Source organism: Lepus europaeus, chromosome 9 (assembly GCF_033115175.1).
Source record: "Lepus europaeus isolate LE1 chromosome 9, mLepTim1.pri, whole genome shotgun sequence".
Lineage (NCBI taxonomy): Eukaryota > Metazoa > Chordata > Mammalia > Lagomorpha > Leporidae > Lepus > Lepus europaeus.
This window is the reverse complement of record NC_084835.1, coordinates 61492357-61512465: the sequence shown is the minus strand read 5'-3', so window position 1 is coordinate 61512465 and position 20109 is coordinate 61492357. Positions and strand designations below refer to the sequence as shown.

Sequence of the window (20109 nt, the reverse complement as noted above, 5' to 3'; positions counted from 1 at the left end):
TTAATATAAAGAACAGATTTGGTGCATTCCATGGGTATAGTTCCAAGAGGACAGCCACACTTCCCTCAGTCCCCTGCTTCCCTCCATTCCCCCCCTCCCTCCCTCTCGTCAGCAATTTTTGCAAAAACACCATTTTAATCCACTCTCGATTCCCAGGCTTAATTCACCACTAATCATAATATTCAACAAATAAACAGTAAGAAGACCACAGTTCCAAAGGAGCGTAAACACAAGCTAAACATGACTCTCATCTTTCAAAAGCTTGCTTGCCATTGGAGTAGAAGTAACATGAAAATATCCCTTGGCATTTCCTAACCTTCCTCTTCTGCCATTATAGAGAAAGGACCACAGTCAACAAGACTGGATCACTGAGCCAGCCCCACCCAACACACACACTACATACACCACACATACCACATACCACACACCACACAATTAGAGACACCGGGCACACCTACACACAAAATACACACACCACACATGCACACCTACACACACCACATACCATTGCCTTTTACTGTTTTTTAAAAATTAATTTTTATTTATCTGAAAAGCAGAGAGAGAGAGAGAATCTTCTACTCCCCAATGGCTGCTGAAGCCAGGAACTAGGAATTCCATGCTGGTCTCCCACTTGGCAGGGGTCCACGTACTTGGGCCATCTTCTGCCTATTTCCCAGGCACATTAGCAGGGAGCTGGATCAGAATTTGGGCAGCTGAGACTCAAACTGGTGCTCCAAAATGGGATGACTGGGGCTGGCACTGTGGCATAATGGATAAAACCGCTGCCTGCAGTGCCGGCATCCCATATGGGTGCTGGTTCGAGTCCCGGCTGCTCCTCTTCTGATCCAGCTCTCTGCTAAGGCCTGGAAAAGCAGTAGAAGATGGCCCAAGTGCTTGGGCCCTGCACCCATGTGGAAGACCTGGAAGAAGTTCCTGGCTCCTGGCTTTGGATCGGCGCAGCTCCGGCTGTTGCAGCCAACTGGGGAGTGAACCAGCGGATGGAAGACCTCTCTCTCTCTTTCTCTCTCTCTCTCTCTCCCTCTCCCTCTCCTTCTCGCTCTGTGTAACTCTTTCAAGTTAATAAATAAATCTTTAAAAAAAAAAGGGATGCCAGCATCACAATTGGCAGTTAACCTAGTGTACTACAATGCTGACCCTTACACACCAACATTACTGTCCAGACTTATTTTCTGGTATTGTATTAGGACAGCTGTTTCCAAATACATAAAGATCTGTCTTGATGAGGAATGAGAGTAGATGCTGTCTTATTCCAAAAGGCAGAACAAGGGGCAAGGGGTGGAATATACAAGGGGTCTTCATAAGGTTCACAGAAAAATGCACCTTATCTCTTTTTTGCAAAAGACTTATTTATTTGAAAGGCAGTGTAACACACACACACACAGAGGGAGAGAGAGAGAGAGAGAGAGAGAGAGAGAGAGAGAGAGGGAGAGAGTCACAGAGAGACAGAGAGATGTTACATCTGCTGGCTCACTCCCTAAATGGCCACAACTGCCAGTGCTAGGCCATACTGAAACCAGGAGCCAGGAACTCCATCTGGTTTCCCACATGCGTGGCAGGGGCCAAGTACTTGGGCTATCTACTGCTGCCTTCCGGGTTCACTAGCAGGGAGCTGGATCAGAAGCACAGCAGCTAGGACTCCAACCAGCACTCAGATATGGGATGATGGCATTGCAAGTAGCGGCTTAACCCGCTGTACCCCACATTATCTTTTTTTTTTTTTTTTGACAGGCAGAGTGGATAGTGAGAGAGAGAGACAGAGAGAAAGGTCTTCCTTTGCTGCGGCCGGTGCATCGCGCTGATCTGAAGGCAGGAGCCAGGTGCTTCTCCTGGTCTCCCATGTGAGTGCAGGGCCCAAGCACTTGGGCCATCCTCCACTGCACTCCCAGGCCATAGCAGAGAGCTGGCCTGGAAGAGGGGCAACCGGGACAGAATCCGGTGCCCCGAATGGGACTAGAACCCAGTGTGCCGGCGCCACAGGTGGAAGATTAGCCTATTGAGCCACAGCACCGGCCCACATTATCTTTTAATTACAGGTTCCATGAACTTTATGAAACACCCTCATATAGGGAGGCCTCTATGGAGCAGCTCTTCAGTAGTCCGTGCAATTTCACAGGGAAACCTTGGGTGAGAGGAGAGGTTTCAAGACTTGAAATTTCCCAGCGGGCAAGAGGGAAGTGAGGTAGACCAACAACAGGGCTCCTAACCCCATGCCCTCAACCCTGCCTCTTCGTGATACACGCTTCCAGCCACCTCCATACCCCCAGCACCTACCCGGAGATCCTGAGTTGTATTTTCCAGGTTTGACAAAATTCCGTGTGGGAGAGAAATGATGCTGCTGAGGTTCACGGAGAGAATGGCGTCACCAACATTATCCAAGTCATCCAGCAGCACGCCTGTACACTCATCGTCACAAGCTAGAGACAAGGAAAATAGAATCTGAGTGAACGCAGAGCCGCCTGCCCGTGCTCCCACAGGGCACTTTATCACCATGACTCAGATGGGCAGGGAACGTTCCATGACCCCCATGGACCACCCCTGATGGCATCCTTACTTTCACTGAGTGATGGGTGATACGACAGGAAAATGCTCAGGCCCTATTACCAAATGAGGATGCTCACTCATACCAGAGGGCCGACGTCCCTGGTCCCAGCTGAGCCCAAGCGGGGCCCCGGTTTGGCATGCTCCATTATCCCGCTCCAACCCTTAGGAGCCTCGGCCCATCTTTAACTCATAGCAACTGCGCTGGATCCCAGCCTGGTCTGTCCCCTCCTCAGAGAGTCTGCAGACATCCTCAGCAAGGGACAAATGAGGGACACTGGGGAGAACAGCGGATTTTGGGGGCTTGTAACAAATGCAAAAACAATAGCAAAGAAGCTTGCCAGTGCCATGGTCCTCACGCTCCTTCCTGTCTTCCCCACGAACCCCTGAGAAGCAAAAATTCCACGACAGCCAGGAGCTGAAGCCATGCTGAAATGTGGGTAACACAAACAACAACCCCACTGTGCTGTTTGCTCCCCAGTGCTGATTGGTCCTTGGCTCGGATAATGGATACACGAACGCAGCTACACTATGACACTGGAGTTCCTGTACTTAGCACCGGAGAAATAGGGGTTGGCTTTCTAGAACCTTCAGCCTCAGCCTGAAAAGGCTCAGCTTGGTACAAACACTAGCAATCTGGGCTCAGTGAAAATAATAAAATATCAAACGCAATAGGAGCTTCTGCTGTCATAACCGCTTCTTTCCCCAAAAAGGAAAACACTTGGGATTATGAAAATCTGTCTTCAGATATTCAGAAGAGAAACCCACAGACACAGCTGCTCTCCAGCACCACATGCCGGGGTTCACACTGCTCGCATCGCAGTCCAGTGGCCCCCGGCCGGCACACGCACTGCCCCGACTCGCGGTCACAGTCGCTGTGAACAGAGCCATGCAGGCTGCAGTCACACTTCCAACACCTGCCACCCAGCATCCGAGGGTTTCCATGGTAGCCCGAGGAGCACCTGCAGGAAGGAAGAGAAGCAGGTATAGACAGAGGCATCCACACCAGCGAGCAAATACACAAACCAGCTTTTACCCTAGGAGTCCGACCATTTCTGTCAAATGTCCCACAAAGCACACGAGTCCATTTGGATCAGAACTGTTTTAGGAAGAGTACCGAGGTCCCATATCTGTCGTGTGCATCCAAATGGATAAGGACTCCCAAATCATTATAGTAAGTATGCCTGCTGCTTTATAAAAGCGGACATGCCTACCGTGTCCCTGTGATGACTCACGACATACCTCTCACAATACTGCCCTTCATAGCCTGGGGCACAGGCATCACAGCGCAGGTCACCATCACCTTCCAAGACGCACGTGGGACTGAAACTGGAGAAAAAACTTTTTTTTTTTTTTTTGCATTTTCAGATCTAAAACTTCAAGCCTTTCTTAATTACTTACTACTTATTACTCTTAAGATACACCCAAAGTTATTAGGATACTATTCCCAAAGTTGTGGGATTACACTGGATGATCAGACAAGCTTTTAAGAGTTTACAACCTGTTGGACATCAAGAAGGAAAACGACCATGAAATCAGTATGATTACGAACTTATCATGAATGCCAAAGATCTTCATGAGACCCCTGGCCGTGCCGGCCGTGTGAACCCCTAACTGGAAGGCAACCCTGAGGACTGTAACTCATTTAGTCTCCCAAAGAAAGCTTCCCAGGCAGGAAAGCTCTTGTTCTGAGATGTGCGTAGACAATCGCCTGGCTGAGCGGGTGGTAAGGTGCCTGAGCTTGCGTCAACATGAGAAACAGCAGGGAGAAGAGGGCTGAGCAAAGGCGGACAAACAGAATTTAACCACCTGTTAGGAGTGGCAAGGAAGACAGCCAGGGCAAGGAAAGCCAGGAGGCAGGTGCAACTAGACCTAAAGGTAGGAAGAGAGCCGTGGCAGGCTGGAAGATGCAAAGTGACAGCCACTGGAAGTTCAACAATGGACTAGGATGTGGATCCTCAGGCTTCAGCTTGATTTTCTTTTTAGCACTGTCTGCCTCCACATTTTAAATTCTTAAGGCACCATCTAGAGGCTAAGTCGGGTATCTGCAAACTACAGGAAAAACACACCAAAACCCTACTGGAGTCACAGAGTTCCTATGCGGCTAGTAGGGAGAGGCTTCTAGCACAATTGTCAGCCCCACGCCATGGAGGACTTTTTCCCTCCTAAAACAGACTTCAGTGGAAACAAAAAAAAGGGGGGGGGGGGCAAAGTGAGTGTTTTATGGCCTCTCTGATCCAGAGCACACACAAAAGGTTCACACCCTCACAACCTCTAGTGCAACCCTTAACTTACTAAGGGGGGGGGGGGGGCTCTGGGGACGAGTCTAACCTTTCTTTGATGCGTAAGGTAAAACAGTCAATGAGTAGAGAGATGTGCGATATTCTCCCCAACATTTCTCAAGCATAGGTTGCCCTGTAGCTAAGGATATGGAGAGCTACATGCATGCGATTTTCTCCAACATGGCATGGTCCATCACATGCCTCTGCCGGCCTTTTCTACAGTTCTGAACTGACAGATGTACCTTGCTCCTTTTTCTGTATTTGGACGTTTCATTTTAGGAAGGTATCACAACGTATATAACCAATCCTCTCCAGGTAGATTTTTCAGTTTTGCCCCAATTTCTTATGAGTACAAGCAATGCTAGAACACACTCATTTTTATACCCACATACAAATATTTCAACAGCACAGACTGGGGAAATGAAATGAAGTCTAAATTTATATACAGATTTAACACACACACAAAAAGCAATGGCAACAATAAGTTTTAGGATTTTGATCGTTTTCAAGGGCAGTGTGTCCGTGGTGTCTTTCCTTTGGGATTCACAACCAAACAGGACTTACTGGGGACAATAAAACAGGAGAGTCAAAAAAATACTGAAAAGAAGACTTCATTTTAGCACTCCAAAGAGTTGGCATCTGGTCTGTTTGTGTTCAATGCCTTCCCAAATATTATAAGCAATAAAAAAATGTTACTTATGAATCACCAAAGAGAACCCATTGGTATTCAAATCTCTGGTTCTTTTCTGCATTCAGATGATTCTAGCCGCACAAGGTGGAAACTAGTCCCAATTTTATCACTGTGTAACGTTACAGAACCTAATTAAGAACCAAACATATAAAAGCTCTAAATCCATTTCCTTAAATAGAAAGTGAATACTTTTGCATCATTATTCAGAAAATTGATAAAAATTCATCTCTATGCAGACTGAATACCTAAGTTGGGGCAATTAGTTTTAAACAAACAAAACCTAAAATCCTTTCTTCGGTGGGTTCACTCTAACTCCGAGCACCAACACAGATGCCTTAACGTTCAAAGATTCTCTTCAAATGCTTACAAGAGTGAAAGCTGTCTCTCAAAACCAGTCTTTCTCAACACATGGGGAATAGTCACTAGTACAGATGTCGAAGAGAACCTGGAAAAGGAGGCTGAGAACGGAAGCGGCCCCAGGCACTGAGGAGGTGGCGGGCCAGGCTGCACCTGTGTGGACTCACCTGGCAGGGTAGTGGTAGGGACAGGTGCATGGAGAACAGTCGTTGGCCAAGCCAATCACCTTCCCGAAATAGCCGGGTGCACACACGTCACAGTGGTCTCCAGCCGTGTGATCGCTGCAGTTCTGGGGCCCCACGTTTGAAAAGGAGAGGAAAACAGCGGTTAGAAATCACTCCTGGTAATAGCTAAGCAGTGCCGTGTTTCATATCAGCTAATGTTCACAATAAAATGCCTGAGGAAGGGGCAGTGCTTTTCTCCCTCCCTCCCTCCCTCCCTCCCTCCCTCCCTCCCTCTCTCTCTCTCTCTCTCTCTCTCTATATATATATATATATATATACATATATATACATATATATGTATATATATCTATATACACCTCCTAGAAACATTTCTATCTCTGTGGCCTTCACGCGTTATAAGACTGCATTTCTCTAGCCCACCCTACAAATTACTAGGACGTTCTTCTCAAGGGAAAAACACACAGGGCCCCTAAAAGCAATCAGCATTCAGCAGCTTAAAATGCACAGTGACTCCCAAAACGATTTGTAACACTGGTTTTGCACATAATCAGAGGTCAATGATCACAACCAGGGAGTTGGAAGGGCAGAAGTGAATGGACAGATGACAAAGGTAACAGAGAACAAGGGGAGAAAACCCATGGTCCTGGGCACCACTGGCAGACCCTTGCAATGACCAAATAAATCCCAGTGGAATGACAAGCCGTCCTTAGGACCCGTGGTCTTCCTACTCAAGAGTACACATTTTTTGAGTATAAAGAGCAAGCGATGCTTGCCACCCTAAATCGATTTAAAAGCTGCTTAGCACTCCGGCCCAGTGCACCTGGCTCAGGTCTGGTGCAGCTGGGATGGAACTAGTAAGAGGATCCTCCCGCAAGCTTGCAAACCAGCTCAGCCTCCTCACACTTTCATCCTCAGCAGAGACAGACGATGCAGCGAGAAATCTTTTCAACTGCTTAAAAATACTACTTTTAAGTCCCAAAGTAAAAAAAAATCAGTATTTCTCATTTTAAAATTGTGTTCCTATTTCACAGGATGAAAATAGATTTCACTGGGATCCACTTGACCCCTAAAAATCCATCTCTGTTTGGAAGTAAAAACAGCAACCTCTTTTCTTAAAAGATATTGTTAAATGTTTGTTTTACTGACACAGTATGAAACTGACCTGGAACGGATGCTAGATGATGAGAGAGAATTAAGGCCGATTTTTCAAGTTTCCCATTGCTAGTACAGTTCCAGCGTTAAAAAGTTTCCCTAACATGCAATGGACTGTGGGCTTCCTGGTTTTCCAGATACTAAAGAATTGAAGATCATTATCCATAAGTACTCTTGTTAAGCGACTACTACTTTTCATAACTAAACCTGAACAAGTGGATTATCTCAATGGCTCCAAAGAATAAAACTGCACCAACAGGTGTACGATCCAGGGGGTAGCAGTCTCAAGAAAATTCAGAGCTGCCCATCGCAAGCTGGGCTGCTCTGGCAGTGAGCTCGCTGCTATTGACGGCATGTAAATGTATTAGGTAACCACTTGGCATGGATGCTGTCATTCACACCAAAAATTTGCAGGGTCTCTGACAAGAACAGAAGGGGTCACCACAGCCCTGAAATTCTCCCCTCTAAGCCCAGGCATGATTTTCTATCTAGAAAGGTCTTGGAGATAGGATTGGGCAGTAAGCGGTAACCAAGAATGAAGCAGCCACTACGAGCAATCGCAGAACACAGAGCTGCAAAAAGGAGGGAAAACCCGAATCAACATGTGTCTGCCGAGTGCCAGGAGACTGTGGGACAGTAGTCAAAAAGCAGAATCATCACCCTGTTCCCCGGTGGCCTGTACAGCCACTGGTATACGGAAACACTCCGTGACCAGGCCCAGGAGAGGTGTCTGATGGGGTCCAGGTAACAACCAGGTAACACCCGGCAAACCATTCTCACTAGAGCAAGGGGCTAGTTGGTAGCTAGCAGCCTTTGTGTAGCTGAGGCGGTCATTCATGGACTGGGTTAGGCAGGCTGTTCTTTCTAGGGTACAAATCAACAGATGAGCTGTGACCTCAAGGCTCTGGGTGGATTTGGGGCAGGAGAGCCAGGGCAATAATTGAAAGGCCTTGGAATACCTAATCTCGTTAAAACGGCTACACCAAGGAAAAATGCAGCTGGACTGTCTAAGTGACCTCTAGTCCCATGATCAGTCAAGGGACCTTCCCAGCTAATTACATCCCATTTTATTTGCCTGAAATCCGTCCTCCTTAAATCCTGAAATGAGATCTTCTCATTTTCTCCATTAGTGCTTCACTTTTGCCTGGAGTGTGAGCTGATTAGAGTGAACGGATTTTTTCTGATAGTGTTGCAGCAATTAGCATCTTTATTAAGTCCATTTGACCATGTTTGGCTGGAATAATTCTTTTATTCCACATATGTGGCGGAGGCAGCAAAGGTTAACATCTATCACTTTCGTGGAAGAAAACCATGAGGTCCCTTTGCTCTAAATTCACCTGTGCATTGCTGAAATTTAGCGTTTTTTTTTCAGGGAAAATGGCCATAAACTACCCATACAAAATGCACCCCTGACTGAAAGCAGAAGACGGATGGAGTGGGCTGAGGGTCAGTTGGGAGCCCAGGGACCTCGTCCCTCTGCTCTGGTCCCTTGTGTTCCTGGCCACACGCAGGAGCTGCAAGGTTTCAGGTGCATCTTTGTAGGTGTGGGGGAGGGCAGCTCGTTTCCCTTCGGTGAGTTCTTTGCCATCGCAGGTTAGTCTCAGCACGATTTACACATAAGCCAAGGTTCCACGTGACTGATTGTAAAGAATGAGATTTCAGGAGCAAGGAATAAATACCAGGCTACTTTATAGTCTCAGAAAGTCCTAGTTGGCTTAAGCAAAGTCATGGATGGAAGAGTTGGTCCTTGGTCATGGCCAAGAGGCTTCTGCCCGGTCACTTGGTCTTTTGCAGTGGGCAGAACAATTCTTGTATCTCTGAGACTAATCCTGCTCACTGGGGAGGTGGCTAACAAGCACACCCCTGAATAATGTACTGTGGTATCATTCCCCAAGAAGATTGTGCATTTAAACAAATGCAAGGAGGTAGTACTTTACATAGACAGAAATATTTCCAGTACTGGCATTAACTTATTTTATAACTTCAGGTGAGCCTACATAAAGTTCTCATCTCTTTTTTTTTTTTTCAATTTCAGAAGGAGGAAGGGAGAGAGCCAGAGAGAGAGAGAGAGAGAGAGAGAGAGAGAATGAGGTCCCATCTGCCGGTTCCCTTCCCAGATACCTGCAATAGTGGTCAAGTTTGAGCCAAGTCAAAGCTGAGAGCAAGGAACTTAATTGCAGGTCTCCCACATGGGTGACAGGGACCCAACTACTCAAGCTTTCAAGGTGTGCATACATAAGCAGCCAGAACCAGGAGTGGAGCCAGGACTCAAACCCAGGCACTCCAATATTGGATGTGGGTGTCCCAAGTGCTCTACCAAACACCTGCCCAGATATGAATCTTCTGTATGTAGCTAAATCTAACCTTTCAATAAGGCAAGGCAGTGAGATGCCTAGACCAGAAGTTCAAATACTCACTGTCTACTTCAAATTTCAGGTGAGACCCACACAAACGTACCAGACACTTTCCAGTTTCAGGGTCACAAGCGTCACTGTGGTTGTTGCAATTGCAGGGCACGCAGGGAGCAAGCAGGGGTCGGGGTCCCCTGCTAGCACCTTCTGGGAGTCTTCCTCGGTGGTACCCGGGTGCACAGTCCTGGGGGAATGCAACAGGGGAAAAAAATGAATGAACAGCCTGATTAAAATACAGACAAAGGCTTTGCATACACAGTTCTTCAAAGAAGACACACAATTGGCCAAGAAGCACATGAGAAGTTCAATATCACTGTCATTGGGAAAATGCAAGTCTAACCACAAAGGCTGCAAACAAAACAACAGAAAAATCACAAGAGTTGGTGAGGACATGGAGACGCTGGATCCCTTTGCGTCACTGGCAGGAACATAAACTGGTGCAATGACTATGAAAACCAGTATGCAGGCTCCTCAAAAAACTGAATTACTGTATGACTCTGCAATTCCACTTCCAGGTACATATTCAAAATAATTGAGCACAGAACTCAGAGAGATATGTGCATGCACACCCCTCTTTGTCCAGGGCTCAGTCTCTTGGATATGAATCCAACTGAGCCTTATGCCTGCATGAGTAAACCCATTTCCTGCTAAAGCATCGGTGTCTTGCTTTTCCATTCAAGCACTCTGCTACAGTCCAGCTCTCCCATGTAGGTGGGAGGGACCCAAGCACTTGAGCCATCACCTGCTGCCTCCCAGAGTTGGCATTAGCTGGAAGCTGGAATTGGGAATCAGAGCCAAGAATCAAACCCAGGTACTCTGATGTCAAACACAGGCATCTTAACCCGTGTCTTAATGGCTCTGCCAAATGCCCACCCCCAGAATTTCAATTTTGCAAGATGAAAAATGTTCTGAAGACTGGCTGTGCAACGGTGTACAACAATGACTGTGCCTAGCACGACAGAACGTAAGAACAAAGTCAAATTCGATGTTAGGTATTAATTCCAAAATGGAGAAAAAGTGAAATGAGAGATGCACCCCTGTTCTGCTGATCGCTTGGCATTGCTGTCACGAACACATCTCATCTCCGAAGCACAAGGAAGATTCTACCCGAACTCTTCCTACCTGACAAGAGAAGCCGGCTGTGCCCGCAGGACAGACACAGTTCTCCAAAAAGGACGCCACCTCTGTCTCTGGGCGCAGCTCTTGAGCCTTCCTGCCAACTTCCAGGGAGATATTCGAGATTCTGTGCAGCGTTGAGAAGTGCAAAAGGAAACAGTGACATTTGAAAAGCTTCCGAGAAACAGGGCACAGGACGCAACATTTGCATCTCTATTAAACCCCAGCGCGCCTTCCAGTTTGGAGCAGTCCCCACCCATGATTCCACAGTGAGGCCCCGGCCAACGTGAGAACAATGCTACTGAAAGTACACCTGAAAGATCTCTCCAAGTACTAGTCTGGCTCAGACTTAACAGCTCTCTTTATGGCTGAAGTAGTAAATGGGCGGGTAGCAGCATTCTTTATACATCGTTACAAAGAAATGGCCACCATGGTTTTCAAGTATAGAAAATAGCATTTTTCTTTTTTACCTGTTATTTTCATATGTACTTCTGATGTACTTCATTTTATATCCACATTAGCACGGGCAGTAGAAAATCTACATCATAACTCACCCATTCCATACTGATACTTAGACTTTTAGTAAGGAACAGAAATACTCATAGGCTCAAGCCTTCAAAAGGTTCATAGAAATTAGAATTAAAAGATTAAGTTTATCTGGGTACAAAAAATTAAATCCACATACACAAGTCTTTGAGAAATTCATGGAAAATGAATATCATAAGAAAAGGATGTGGGGCTGGTGCTGTGGAGCAGTGGGTTAACACCCTGGCCTGAAGTGCTGGCATCCCATATGGGCACCAGTTCGAGACCCAGCTGCTCCACTTCCTTTCCAGCTCTTTGCTATGGCCTGGGATAGCAGTAGAAGATGGCCCAAGTCCTTGGGCCCCTGCACCCACATGGGAGACGCGGAAGAAGCTCCTGGCTCCTAGCTTCGGATTGGCGCAGCTCCGGCCATTGCGGCCATCTGGGGAGTAAACCAGTAGATGGAAGACCTCTCTCTCTCTCTCTCTCTCTCTCTCTCTCTCTCTCTGCCTCTCCTCTCTCTGTGTAACTCTGACTTTCAAATAAATAATAAATCTTAAAAAAAAAAAGAAAAAAGAAAAGAATGTGTAGATCTCAAATGTTTTTGAAACAAAATAAACTTGTATTTTAATTCCAGTTTTACAAGAACAACTTATGTATTAATAAAGACAATGAAGTGAGTCCAATCCTTTCAGTCCCACTTCAAATAAGAAAATAATTCATAGTTCTAGAAGCTTCCACAATACCTGCTCTGCTGTAGCCCTTGGCCGTATGAAGCCTTGATGAGGATGTATTCAATGTTGCTAAGGACAGACATAAAATCTGAGCGTGTGACAGGTTTTTCAGAAACGGAGTTAAAATATTTCCAAAAATTCTGTGGATGAGAAACATATGCGATTAAATCCAGAGAACAAACTCTCACAGGCATATGCTCTAACAAACAATGTGTTTCTTTGTCATAAATCTATGAACCTCACTGTTTTACTCACAAGATTCTCCTTGAACTTCCACAGGGGCAGTCTGATTTATCAAGAGATAGCATAACTCTTAAGGCAGTGCCTGGCACACAGTGAACACACAATAAATGTCTGCTGGATGGATGAAGAGACACTTCCCAGACTTGAGCAAGTCCACAGACCTCACTTTTACATCCATACAGGTGATGCTAGTGTGCCAAGAAAAAGGATTGAAGATGCAATTCTCTCTAAATTAACATAAGCTTAATGCACAAGTGCCCCCTCCTTATCCGCAGGATATACATTTCAAAGTGCATGTCTGAAACCAATGGTAATACCAACCCTACATGTGCTATACTTTTTTTTTCCTATACATGCATACCTATGATAAAGCTTAACTTAGAATTTGTCATGAGTAGATTAACAACAATAACATAATAATAGACTAATGTACTGCAATAAAATTGTCAGTACCACCACTTTTGTACATTGGGGCTATTAGTAAGCAAAATAAGTGCTACTTGAACACAGAGCTGTTACTGAGACAGTGAGACTGATAACCCAGCAGGCTACTAAGTGACTAATGGGTGGGTAGTGTATACAGACAGCGTGGATACACAGGATAGAGGTATGAGTCACATCCCAGGCAACACAGAGTGGGATGGTATGAAATGTCATCATGTTACATAGAATAGAATGCAATTTAAAACACGTGGATTATTTCTAGAATTTTCCACTTTGGACCATGGTTGACCAACAGTAACTGAACTCATAGAAAGGGAAAGCAAGGATTAGGATGGACAACCAGAGAACATGAAATTCAAACAGTTTTCATAAACCTTGCTAAATTTATGGGAAATTTGATTCCAGAGTCTTCCTGCTGCTTTTCTTTATTGGTCGCTTCGTGCTTTCACTACATGCACAGGAAAGCTCGTACCTTTCAGGAATGCAGGAGGAAAGACCACATCGTTACCTCTTTCATTTCTACTTCTTGCTCCTGTCTCACTCCATTCTCCGGTGCAGGTGCGTCCATGTAAATGACGTGCTTTCTGGTCCGGCCTCCTTTGATGAGAACTTGAGGCTCAAAGTTGGAGGTGCCGACGCCATCGGAAGAATAGAAAGCTACACTGTACTTCAGTCTGCCACCATAGGCCAGGAGCTGTCAAATGACAAATTGCTGCTTTACTGCTCTGACACAGCCTTGGGTTAAAAACATTTCATTCTAAGTCTGTCATCATATGAAAGAAATCTTGTGTCATAAAAATACATCCCATGGGTGAAATATGTTGTCTGGAATTTGCTTCACTCTAAATCTATCTAATGATTAACTTGACCCATGTCATGGTTCTTGATAAAACTAACAAAGTTGATTTCCCTAATAACAAGCCAGGGTGGCACTGGTTATTCTCATGGTTTTCAAGGTTCTTTGAATTAAATATTATCTGTATCTACAAGAGCACAGGATGCGCAGCTGCAAATTGTAAAGATCAGAGTGAAATCACAGACTCTGGTGTTAAATAAACAAAAATACAAGTAATTCAATTCATGACGGATGTCTTTCTTTTTTTTCCAAATGAATGACAGATTGTTTTTAAAGGGGCCACCTAGGCCATGGCTCCTGAGATATCTCGAACAGATGTCAGTAAATAAAGTATATTTTTTGAGTGATTGCTTTAGGAAGGAGAAAAATAGCATGATTTAAACTTTAAAAATTTAAACTTTAAAAATTAATGAGAAAATGCAAAGATTCATATATTTTGGGGAGATCTTTTTTTTTGACAGGCAGAGTTGGACAGTGAGAGAGAGAGACAGAGAGAAAGGTCTTCCTTTTCCGTTGGTTCACCCCCCAAATGGCCGCTACGGCTGGTGCTGCGCCGATCCAAAGCCAGGAACCAGGTGCTTCCTCCTGGTCTCCCATGCGGGTGCAGGGCCCAAGGACTTGGGCCATCCTCCACCACCTTCCTGGGCCACAGCAGAGAGCTGGACTGGAAAAGGAGCAACCGGGACAGAACTGGGACTAGAACCCAGAGTACTGGCGCCGCAGGCAGAGGATTAGCCTAGTGAGCCACGGCACTGGCCTGGGGGGATTTTATAAGTGTTAATTTTTTCATCATCACATAGAAATATGTAACCACTTCTATTTGTTGGGTTTTCTTCTAGACATATATACCCAGAGACAGAGAAGGAGAGAGAGAGAAAGAGAGAGAGAGAGAGCCCTTATCTGATGGTCTTATCTTCAACAAGAGGCTGGATCAGGCTGAAGCTGGGAGCCTGGAACTCCATCTAGGTCTCCCATGTGGGTGGCAGGGACCCAAGTACTTGGGCCATCACTGATGCCTCCCACAGGAATGTATAATTGGAAGTGGAGTGGGGACTTCCAACCAAATCACTCCAACATGAGATTCTGGCTTCTTACCCAGCATATGGACTGCTAGACCAAATGCCAGCCCCACGGACACTTCTTCCAGCGAGGGGACAGCACAGACAACTGTGGTTTTAAATTATGTGCACCTAGCCGGCGCCGTGGCTCAACAGGCTAATCCTCCGCCTTGCAGCGCCGGCACACCGGGTTCTAGTCCCGGTCAGGGCACCAATCCTATCCCGGTTGCCCCTCTTCCAGGCCAGCTCTCTGCTGTGGCCAGGGAGTGCAGTGGAGGATGGCCCAAGTGCTTGGGCTCTGCACCCCATGGGAGACCAGGAGAAGCACCTGGCTCCTGCCATCGGAACAGCGCGGTGCGCCGGCCGCAGCGCGCTACCGCGGCGGCCATTGGAGGGTGAACCAACGGCAAAAGGAAGACCTTTCTCTCTGTCTCTCTCTCACTGTCCACTCTGCCTGTGAAAAATAAAAAAATAAAAAAAAAAATTATGTGCACCTGGCGGAGGACAGGGGCCCAGCTCTAGGCTGTGCATGTACTCACCTGGTCTCCCTGGAACTGCTCCGAGAGCCGCCAGTAAAACGGCTCTGCCTGGACATGGCGGCGGACAGTCACGGCGTCCAGCAGGGTATCAGGGGCCTGGTAATGGACGCCCTCGGTTGTGCCCCTCAGGTTACTCTGGGAGACCACACGCAGAAGAGGCTGAGTGGGGTCCAGTGTCACCTAGGCACGTGAGAACGTGAGTTACCCTCCACGGTGCTGGGTCACATTCCACCATCATCTTACCATGACCAAGACAAGAAAAGCAAACACTGGGTCGTTTAAACCAAACATCAGCTTCCAGTGAACTGAAAGTGCCTTCAATCGCTGCATTTAGGGTCAAACGATTGCTCAACCAGCGTGACGTCTGACTGTATGAAGGAGGCTGCGGAGATGCTGCACTTCCATCATCTCCCCAGCTAACGTCTTTGAAAGATTAGCAAGGGAGCAAGACGTGGCATGCTGTTCCATGTACAGAAATACTGCACATGTTCGTGAAAAATGAAATTCAGAGATTTTTATTTTTGGCACACAAATTCTTGAAATCCATGCAGTTTTTTCATAATATGCATTTCCCACGAACCTCTTGAAGACTCCTTGTCTATATAGATTTCAAAATTTTTTGCACCAAAAGAAATTTATCTTTTAATTCATTTTCCATGAACTTTTTGAAGCCCCCGGTATGGTTTCTGATGCCACAAGCATAATATGAACGTTGTGTCTCGAGAGAGGCTGCAATGGGACATTTTCTGTGAATGTGACTTACTGGCATCCTTACGTAGCCCTCCAACTCGGAGCAGAGGTGGGACAGCCCGAAGCAGAAGCACGGCCTGCACCCCAGGGGGTCGTCTTTGTGGAGGGCGAAGGTGCCAGCCCGGCATTCGCTGCACTGGAGGCCAAGGACATTTTCCTAAAGGGGAACGAACAGCGCACTTGTCTTTGCCTTGAAGGTAAGGAGACGTGATTTCTGAACGCACAGAAACAGAAGCAAACATAAATGCAATTTTCGAACCACAACACCATGGAACTTGCTGTCTCCTTGGGCAAGGTCCCAGGCCCCTCTGAACATCCGTTCTCTCTGAGACTCCATGGCCCAGTACCAAACGTGGCCGACTCGGACTCCTCTCAGGAGCTTTTAAAAAATCCGGATTCCCTGATGCAAGTCTCCTGACTGCCCCGGAATTGGCCTCAATGTCCCAGGTGGCTGTGATGGCCAGCGAGGGTGGAGATCCGCCGACTGGGTGACCCTGCTGGTGTGCTCATCTGTAGCAATTACTGCCACCACAGGACGTGGTAAGCCAAAGGTATAGAGACGGAGACGGATGTCTCCCTGACTCCCAAGCCATGACGTCTGCCTGAGTTTCCCTCCCTCCTCTCTCATCACTCATCAACCCATTGCCTTCCTGTGCCCATCTCAACCACAGAGAAAAGACCAGAGCGGCAGCAGTAGCCTCACACCGAGAAAGCACACGGGAAAACTGGAACAAAATACAAGAAATTGAAAGCTTCCCTCCTGGAAAGACAGCAAGCACGAATTTCTTTCTGTCTTGGCCAGCAGCACATACAAAAGCCCAATAACCCCACGGCTATCAAATCACAAATCTTCTTGAAGCGCTGTGCCACGTAGCCTGCCTAGCGGCCATGCAGGGACTGGCGCACGTGTTAGGAAACTCAGCATGTTTTTCAAAGTGATCCCATCATTGGACACTTGTAACACACAGCAGCAAATGCAATTCCAGAATCTTCCATGTTAGAGGAGCACAAGACACTGTATCTCAGATGCAGGAGTATGAACTCCTCGAGGGAGAGGTCGAAAACTTGCTGCTAACGCAGGCTGTGGGAGGAGTGGTGCTGGGTCTCTTCCACACCTGCGGGAAACTTGGACTGAGTTCCTGTCTCCCGACTTTGGTTGCAACCATCCCAACTGTGGCAGGTGTTTGGGGAGCGGACCAATGGATGGGAGGTCTCTGTTGCTGTCCCTCTGTTTCCAAACAACAATAGAAACCCCCGCTGCTTACTTAAATCGTCAAAAGCCTGAGAGTCATAATGGCAACGAAAGAGATAGCAAGTGGCGAGCTGACGGCAAATACCTTGCAAGAGCAGGCAGCGGTTTCCTCCGCACAGCTGCAGAGGCCCTGTTCCAGGTCGCAGGTGTCTGCCAACGTCCCCCTCAGGTCACAGTCACAGGGGACGCAGTCTGGGAAGTCTCTGTGCCCCAAGGAGCATTGATCACAGCTGCGTCCACCGAATGCAGACCTGCACGGGCAGTGGCCAGAGATCGCATCGCACTGGGGAGTGGCCGACCCCACATGACTGCAATTACAGGCCTGGGAGAGAAAAACGCAACCTTAACCAATGCAAAAGAGGTCCTGGGATGTCACAGGGTACACACACGATTTACACTACGGGAAAACCCATCTATCTCTCCTTGATGCTATGGGGATTCCCTTGGTCATATGCCACAGGGGAACATTCATGTATCTTAGTGGGCATTTGTGTATCTTAGTGACAGGTGCACCTTGGGCCCAAACTAGAAATGAAGGTGAAAATCATGCAGCAAAACTACTTTAGGGGCCAGTGCTGTGGTGTAGTGGGTGAGGCCGCTGCCTGCGGTGCTGGCATCCCTTATGGGAGCCGGTTCCAGTCCCGGCTGCTCCACTTCCAATCCAGCTCTCTGCTGTGGCCTGGGAAAACAACAGCAGATGACCCAAGTCCTTGGGCCCCTGCACCAGTGGGAAACCAGGAAGAAGCTCCTGGCTCCTGCCTTCGGCGCAGCTCTAGCCATTGTGGTCAATTGGAGAGTGAACCAGTGGATGGAAAACCTCTCTCTACTTCTCCCTCTCTCTGTGTAACTCTGACTTTCAAATAAAATAAATAAAATCTTTAAAAAAAAAAACTTTAGAAGTCAAGTGGACTTCCCCACTGTTTTCAAAATCCAAAATATATCTGTTTAATGAAAGAAGTTATGTGGCACTCTAGAGCTCTCTAAGATGTGACAAGATCTCTGACTAAAGTGATTTACAACTTCCTCCTGGAAGATGGTATGCATTGCAGAACACACTTGAAAGGCATTGAGAAAGAAATTTGGATCTTCTAAACATTCGTGTCACAATCAAGTTCTTGACGAAATTCTAGAATAACGGGTTATCTGGTGCTGCCTCTTCCACTGTGATCTCCTCAAGCTGTGAGGAGTTTCAGTATAAACCACAAAGCTCCCCCATGGGGCAAAGTGATGGATGAAAGCCAGGCAAGCGAGGCCTGTCACGGCTCAGAAAAGGCACAGAAGACAGCACACCTGGCACCCGCGCTCCGCGTCGTGGCCCCAGTATCCATCCTCACACACTTCGCATCTCAGCCCCCGGGTGTGGGGGGGGCAGAGGCACTCTCCGGTCTGCGGGTCACACGTGTTGTGTGTATGCGCGCAGTCACAGGCTGGAACAAAGACAAGCGCTCGTTACGGGTCTGGACCATCGATGCTACTGAAGCGTAGGAGCTGACACTACAGTGATTTCCGTCTTATTCTGCATCCAGATCATTCTCCTATTTCCCAAAGACACTTCATGACTCCAGAGGCCCTGTGTCAGGCGACACAGCTGGAGAGAGCTGGCCAGGACAGAGCGGGAGGAGTAAGACGAGAAAAGGCCTTGAGGGGTGGGGAGAACAGAGCTGATGGTATTGATCATGTATCGCCTGGCAGATGCCATGGGAGGGACGTTACACAACCTTTCCCCCAACTCCTTGATGCAGATTCTAATTTGTTTCTCCTTCTGACAGATGAGAAAACCAAGGCAAAAAAAAAGTGAAGGCACTAATCTGTGCTCACACAATTAGCAGGCAGTAGAGACAGAACACAAATGCACGCTTGGTCCCTGACCGGGATCAGGAAATGGAAACAAAAGCTGTAAAATCCTACCAGTAAAGAGGAGGAGAAAGTAAAGAGATTAACCGGAAGTGACTCAGGTTTGCAGGTCAGGCTCAAAGCGAAGTGTGGGATTGCTCTAAAGTCGCAAACGAGGAGTTGGAGAGCTTACGTGAACAGCCACCATCCTGGAACGCATAGAAGCCATGTGAGCACCTGTCACACTTGTCCCCAGCCACGCCCGGTGCACAGCGACACTGGCCTTCGTCCGAGCAGTCGTCCGATGTGGAGCCTGCTGCGCTGCAGTTACAGGGCAGGCAACCACGGCCCAGGTCCAGCCCATAGTAGCCAGGCTGTTGCAGGACAGAGGAAGAGAGACGGGAGCTAACATATGTGAAATGCAACATGACTTCTTTCCAAATCACACACAGGACATTTCACAGACCCATCAAGAACGCAAGACACACGTCCACTCCTTGGCATAAGGAGCACACCCCCTCCGGACGGGCAAGATCTTCCTGCTGTGGTGAATGCAAGAACAGACACCTCACCCACAAGCGCCCCGGTCCCATGCAGTGCCCGGCGAGCACCTTACCAGGCACTGGTCACACTGCTTGCCGGTCACATGGGGTTTGCAGCTGCAGACTCCAGTCTCCGGGTGGCACAGGCCAGAACGTGAGCCTTTTGCATGGCAGTCACAGGCTAAAACACACACACACACACACACAAAACACAAATCAATGGTCACTTCCGGCTGTGGCTATAGTAAGGTCCTATTACTCCCCAAGGAACAATTATAAACATTCAATGCTTCCCATCACAAAGCAAATTATAGACAAATACGCAGCTATAAAACATAATTGAAAATTCTAGAATGTTCCTCAAGAGTAAACCAAACCAAAGTTACTGGAAGAAATCATCAGAGCAACAGGCAATGTCCAAGCTATTAAGGTAACACTTTGCAAACTAACCTAACCAATTTCACTTATTCCTTGTACAAGAGCTGAACTAGCTACCTGTATTGGGAAATGTCTTTGAAAAACAGGCCATAGAGATTTTGATCTCAGTTTAGCCAGTCACTCCTACCACAAATCCCATGTG

The 20109-nt window shown here is 47.2% G+C and overlaps 1 protein-coding gene across 1 annotated transcript in view; it reads right to left on the bottom strand.

The window, feature by feature from the left end:
* Positions 1-20109, bottom strand: part of LAMA1 (laminin subunit alpha 1) — a 170511-nt gene that overhangs the window by 53371 nt on the left and 97031 nt on the right. Inside the window, exons 20-33 of the mRNA XM_062201378.1 lie at positions 19604-19710; positions 19181-19361; positions 18445-18581; positions 17240-17476; positions 15916-16059; positions 15153-15332; positions 13208-13393; positions 12025-12152; positions 10760-10880; positions 9684-9821; positions 6057-6178; positions 3802-3888; positions 3328-3521; positions 2293-2435 (exon numbers count right to left, since the gene is read on the bottom strand). Coding sequence (XP_062057362.1) covers positions 2293-2435; positions 3328-3521; positions 3802-3888; positions 6057-6178; positions 9684-9821; positions 10760-10880; positions 12025-12152; positions 13208-13393; positions 15153-15332; positions 15916-16059; positions 17240-17476; positions 18445-18581; positions 19181-19361; positions 19604-19710 — 2105 coding nt within the window. The remainder of the gene's footprint in view (positions 1-2292; positions 2436-3327; positions 3522-3801; positions 3889-6056; positions 6179-9683; positions 9822-10759; positions 10881-12024; positions 12153-13207; positions 13394-15152; positions 15333-15915; positions 16060-17239; positions 17477-18444; positions 18582-19180; positions 19362-19603; positions 19711-20109) is intronic.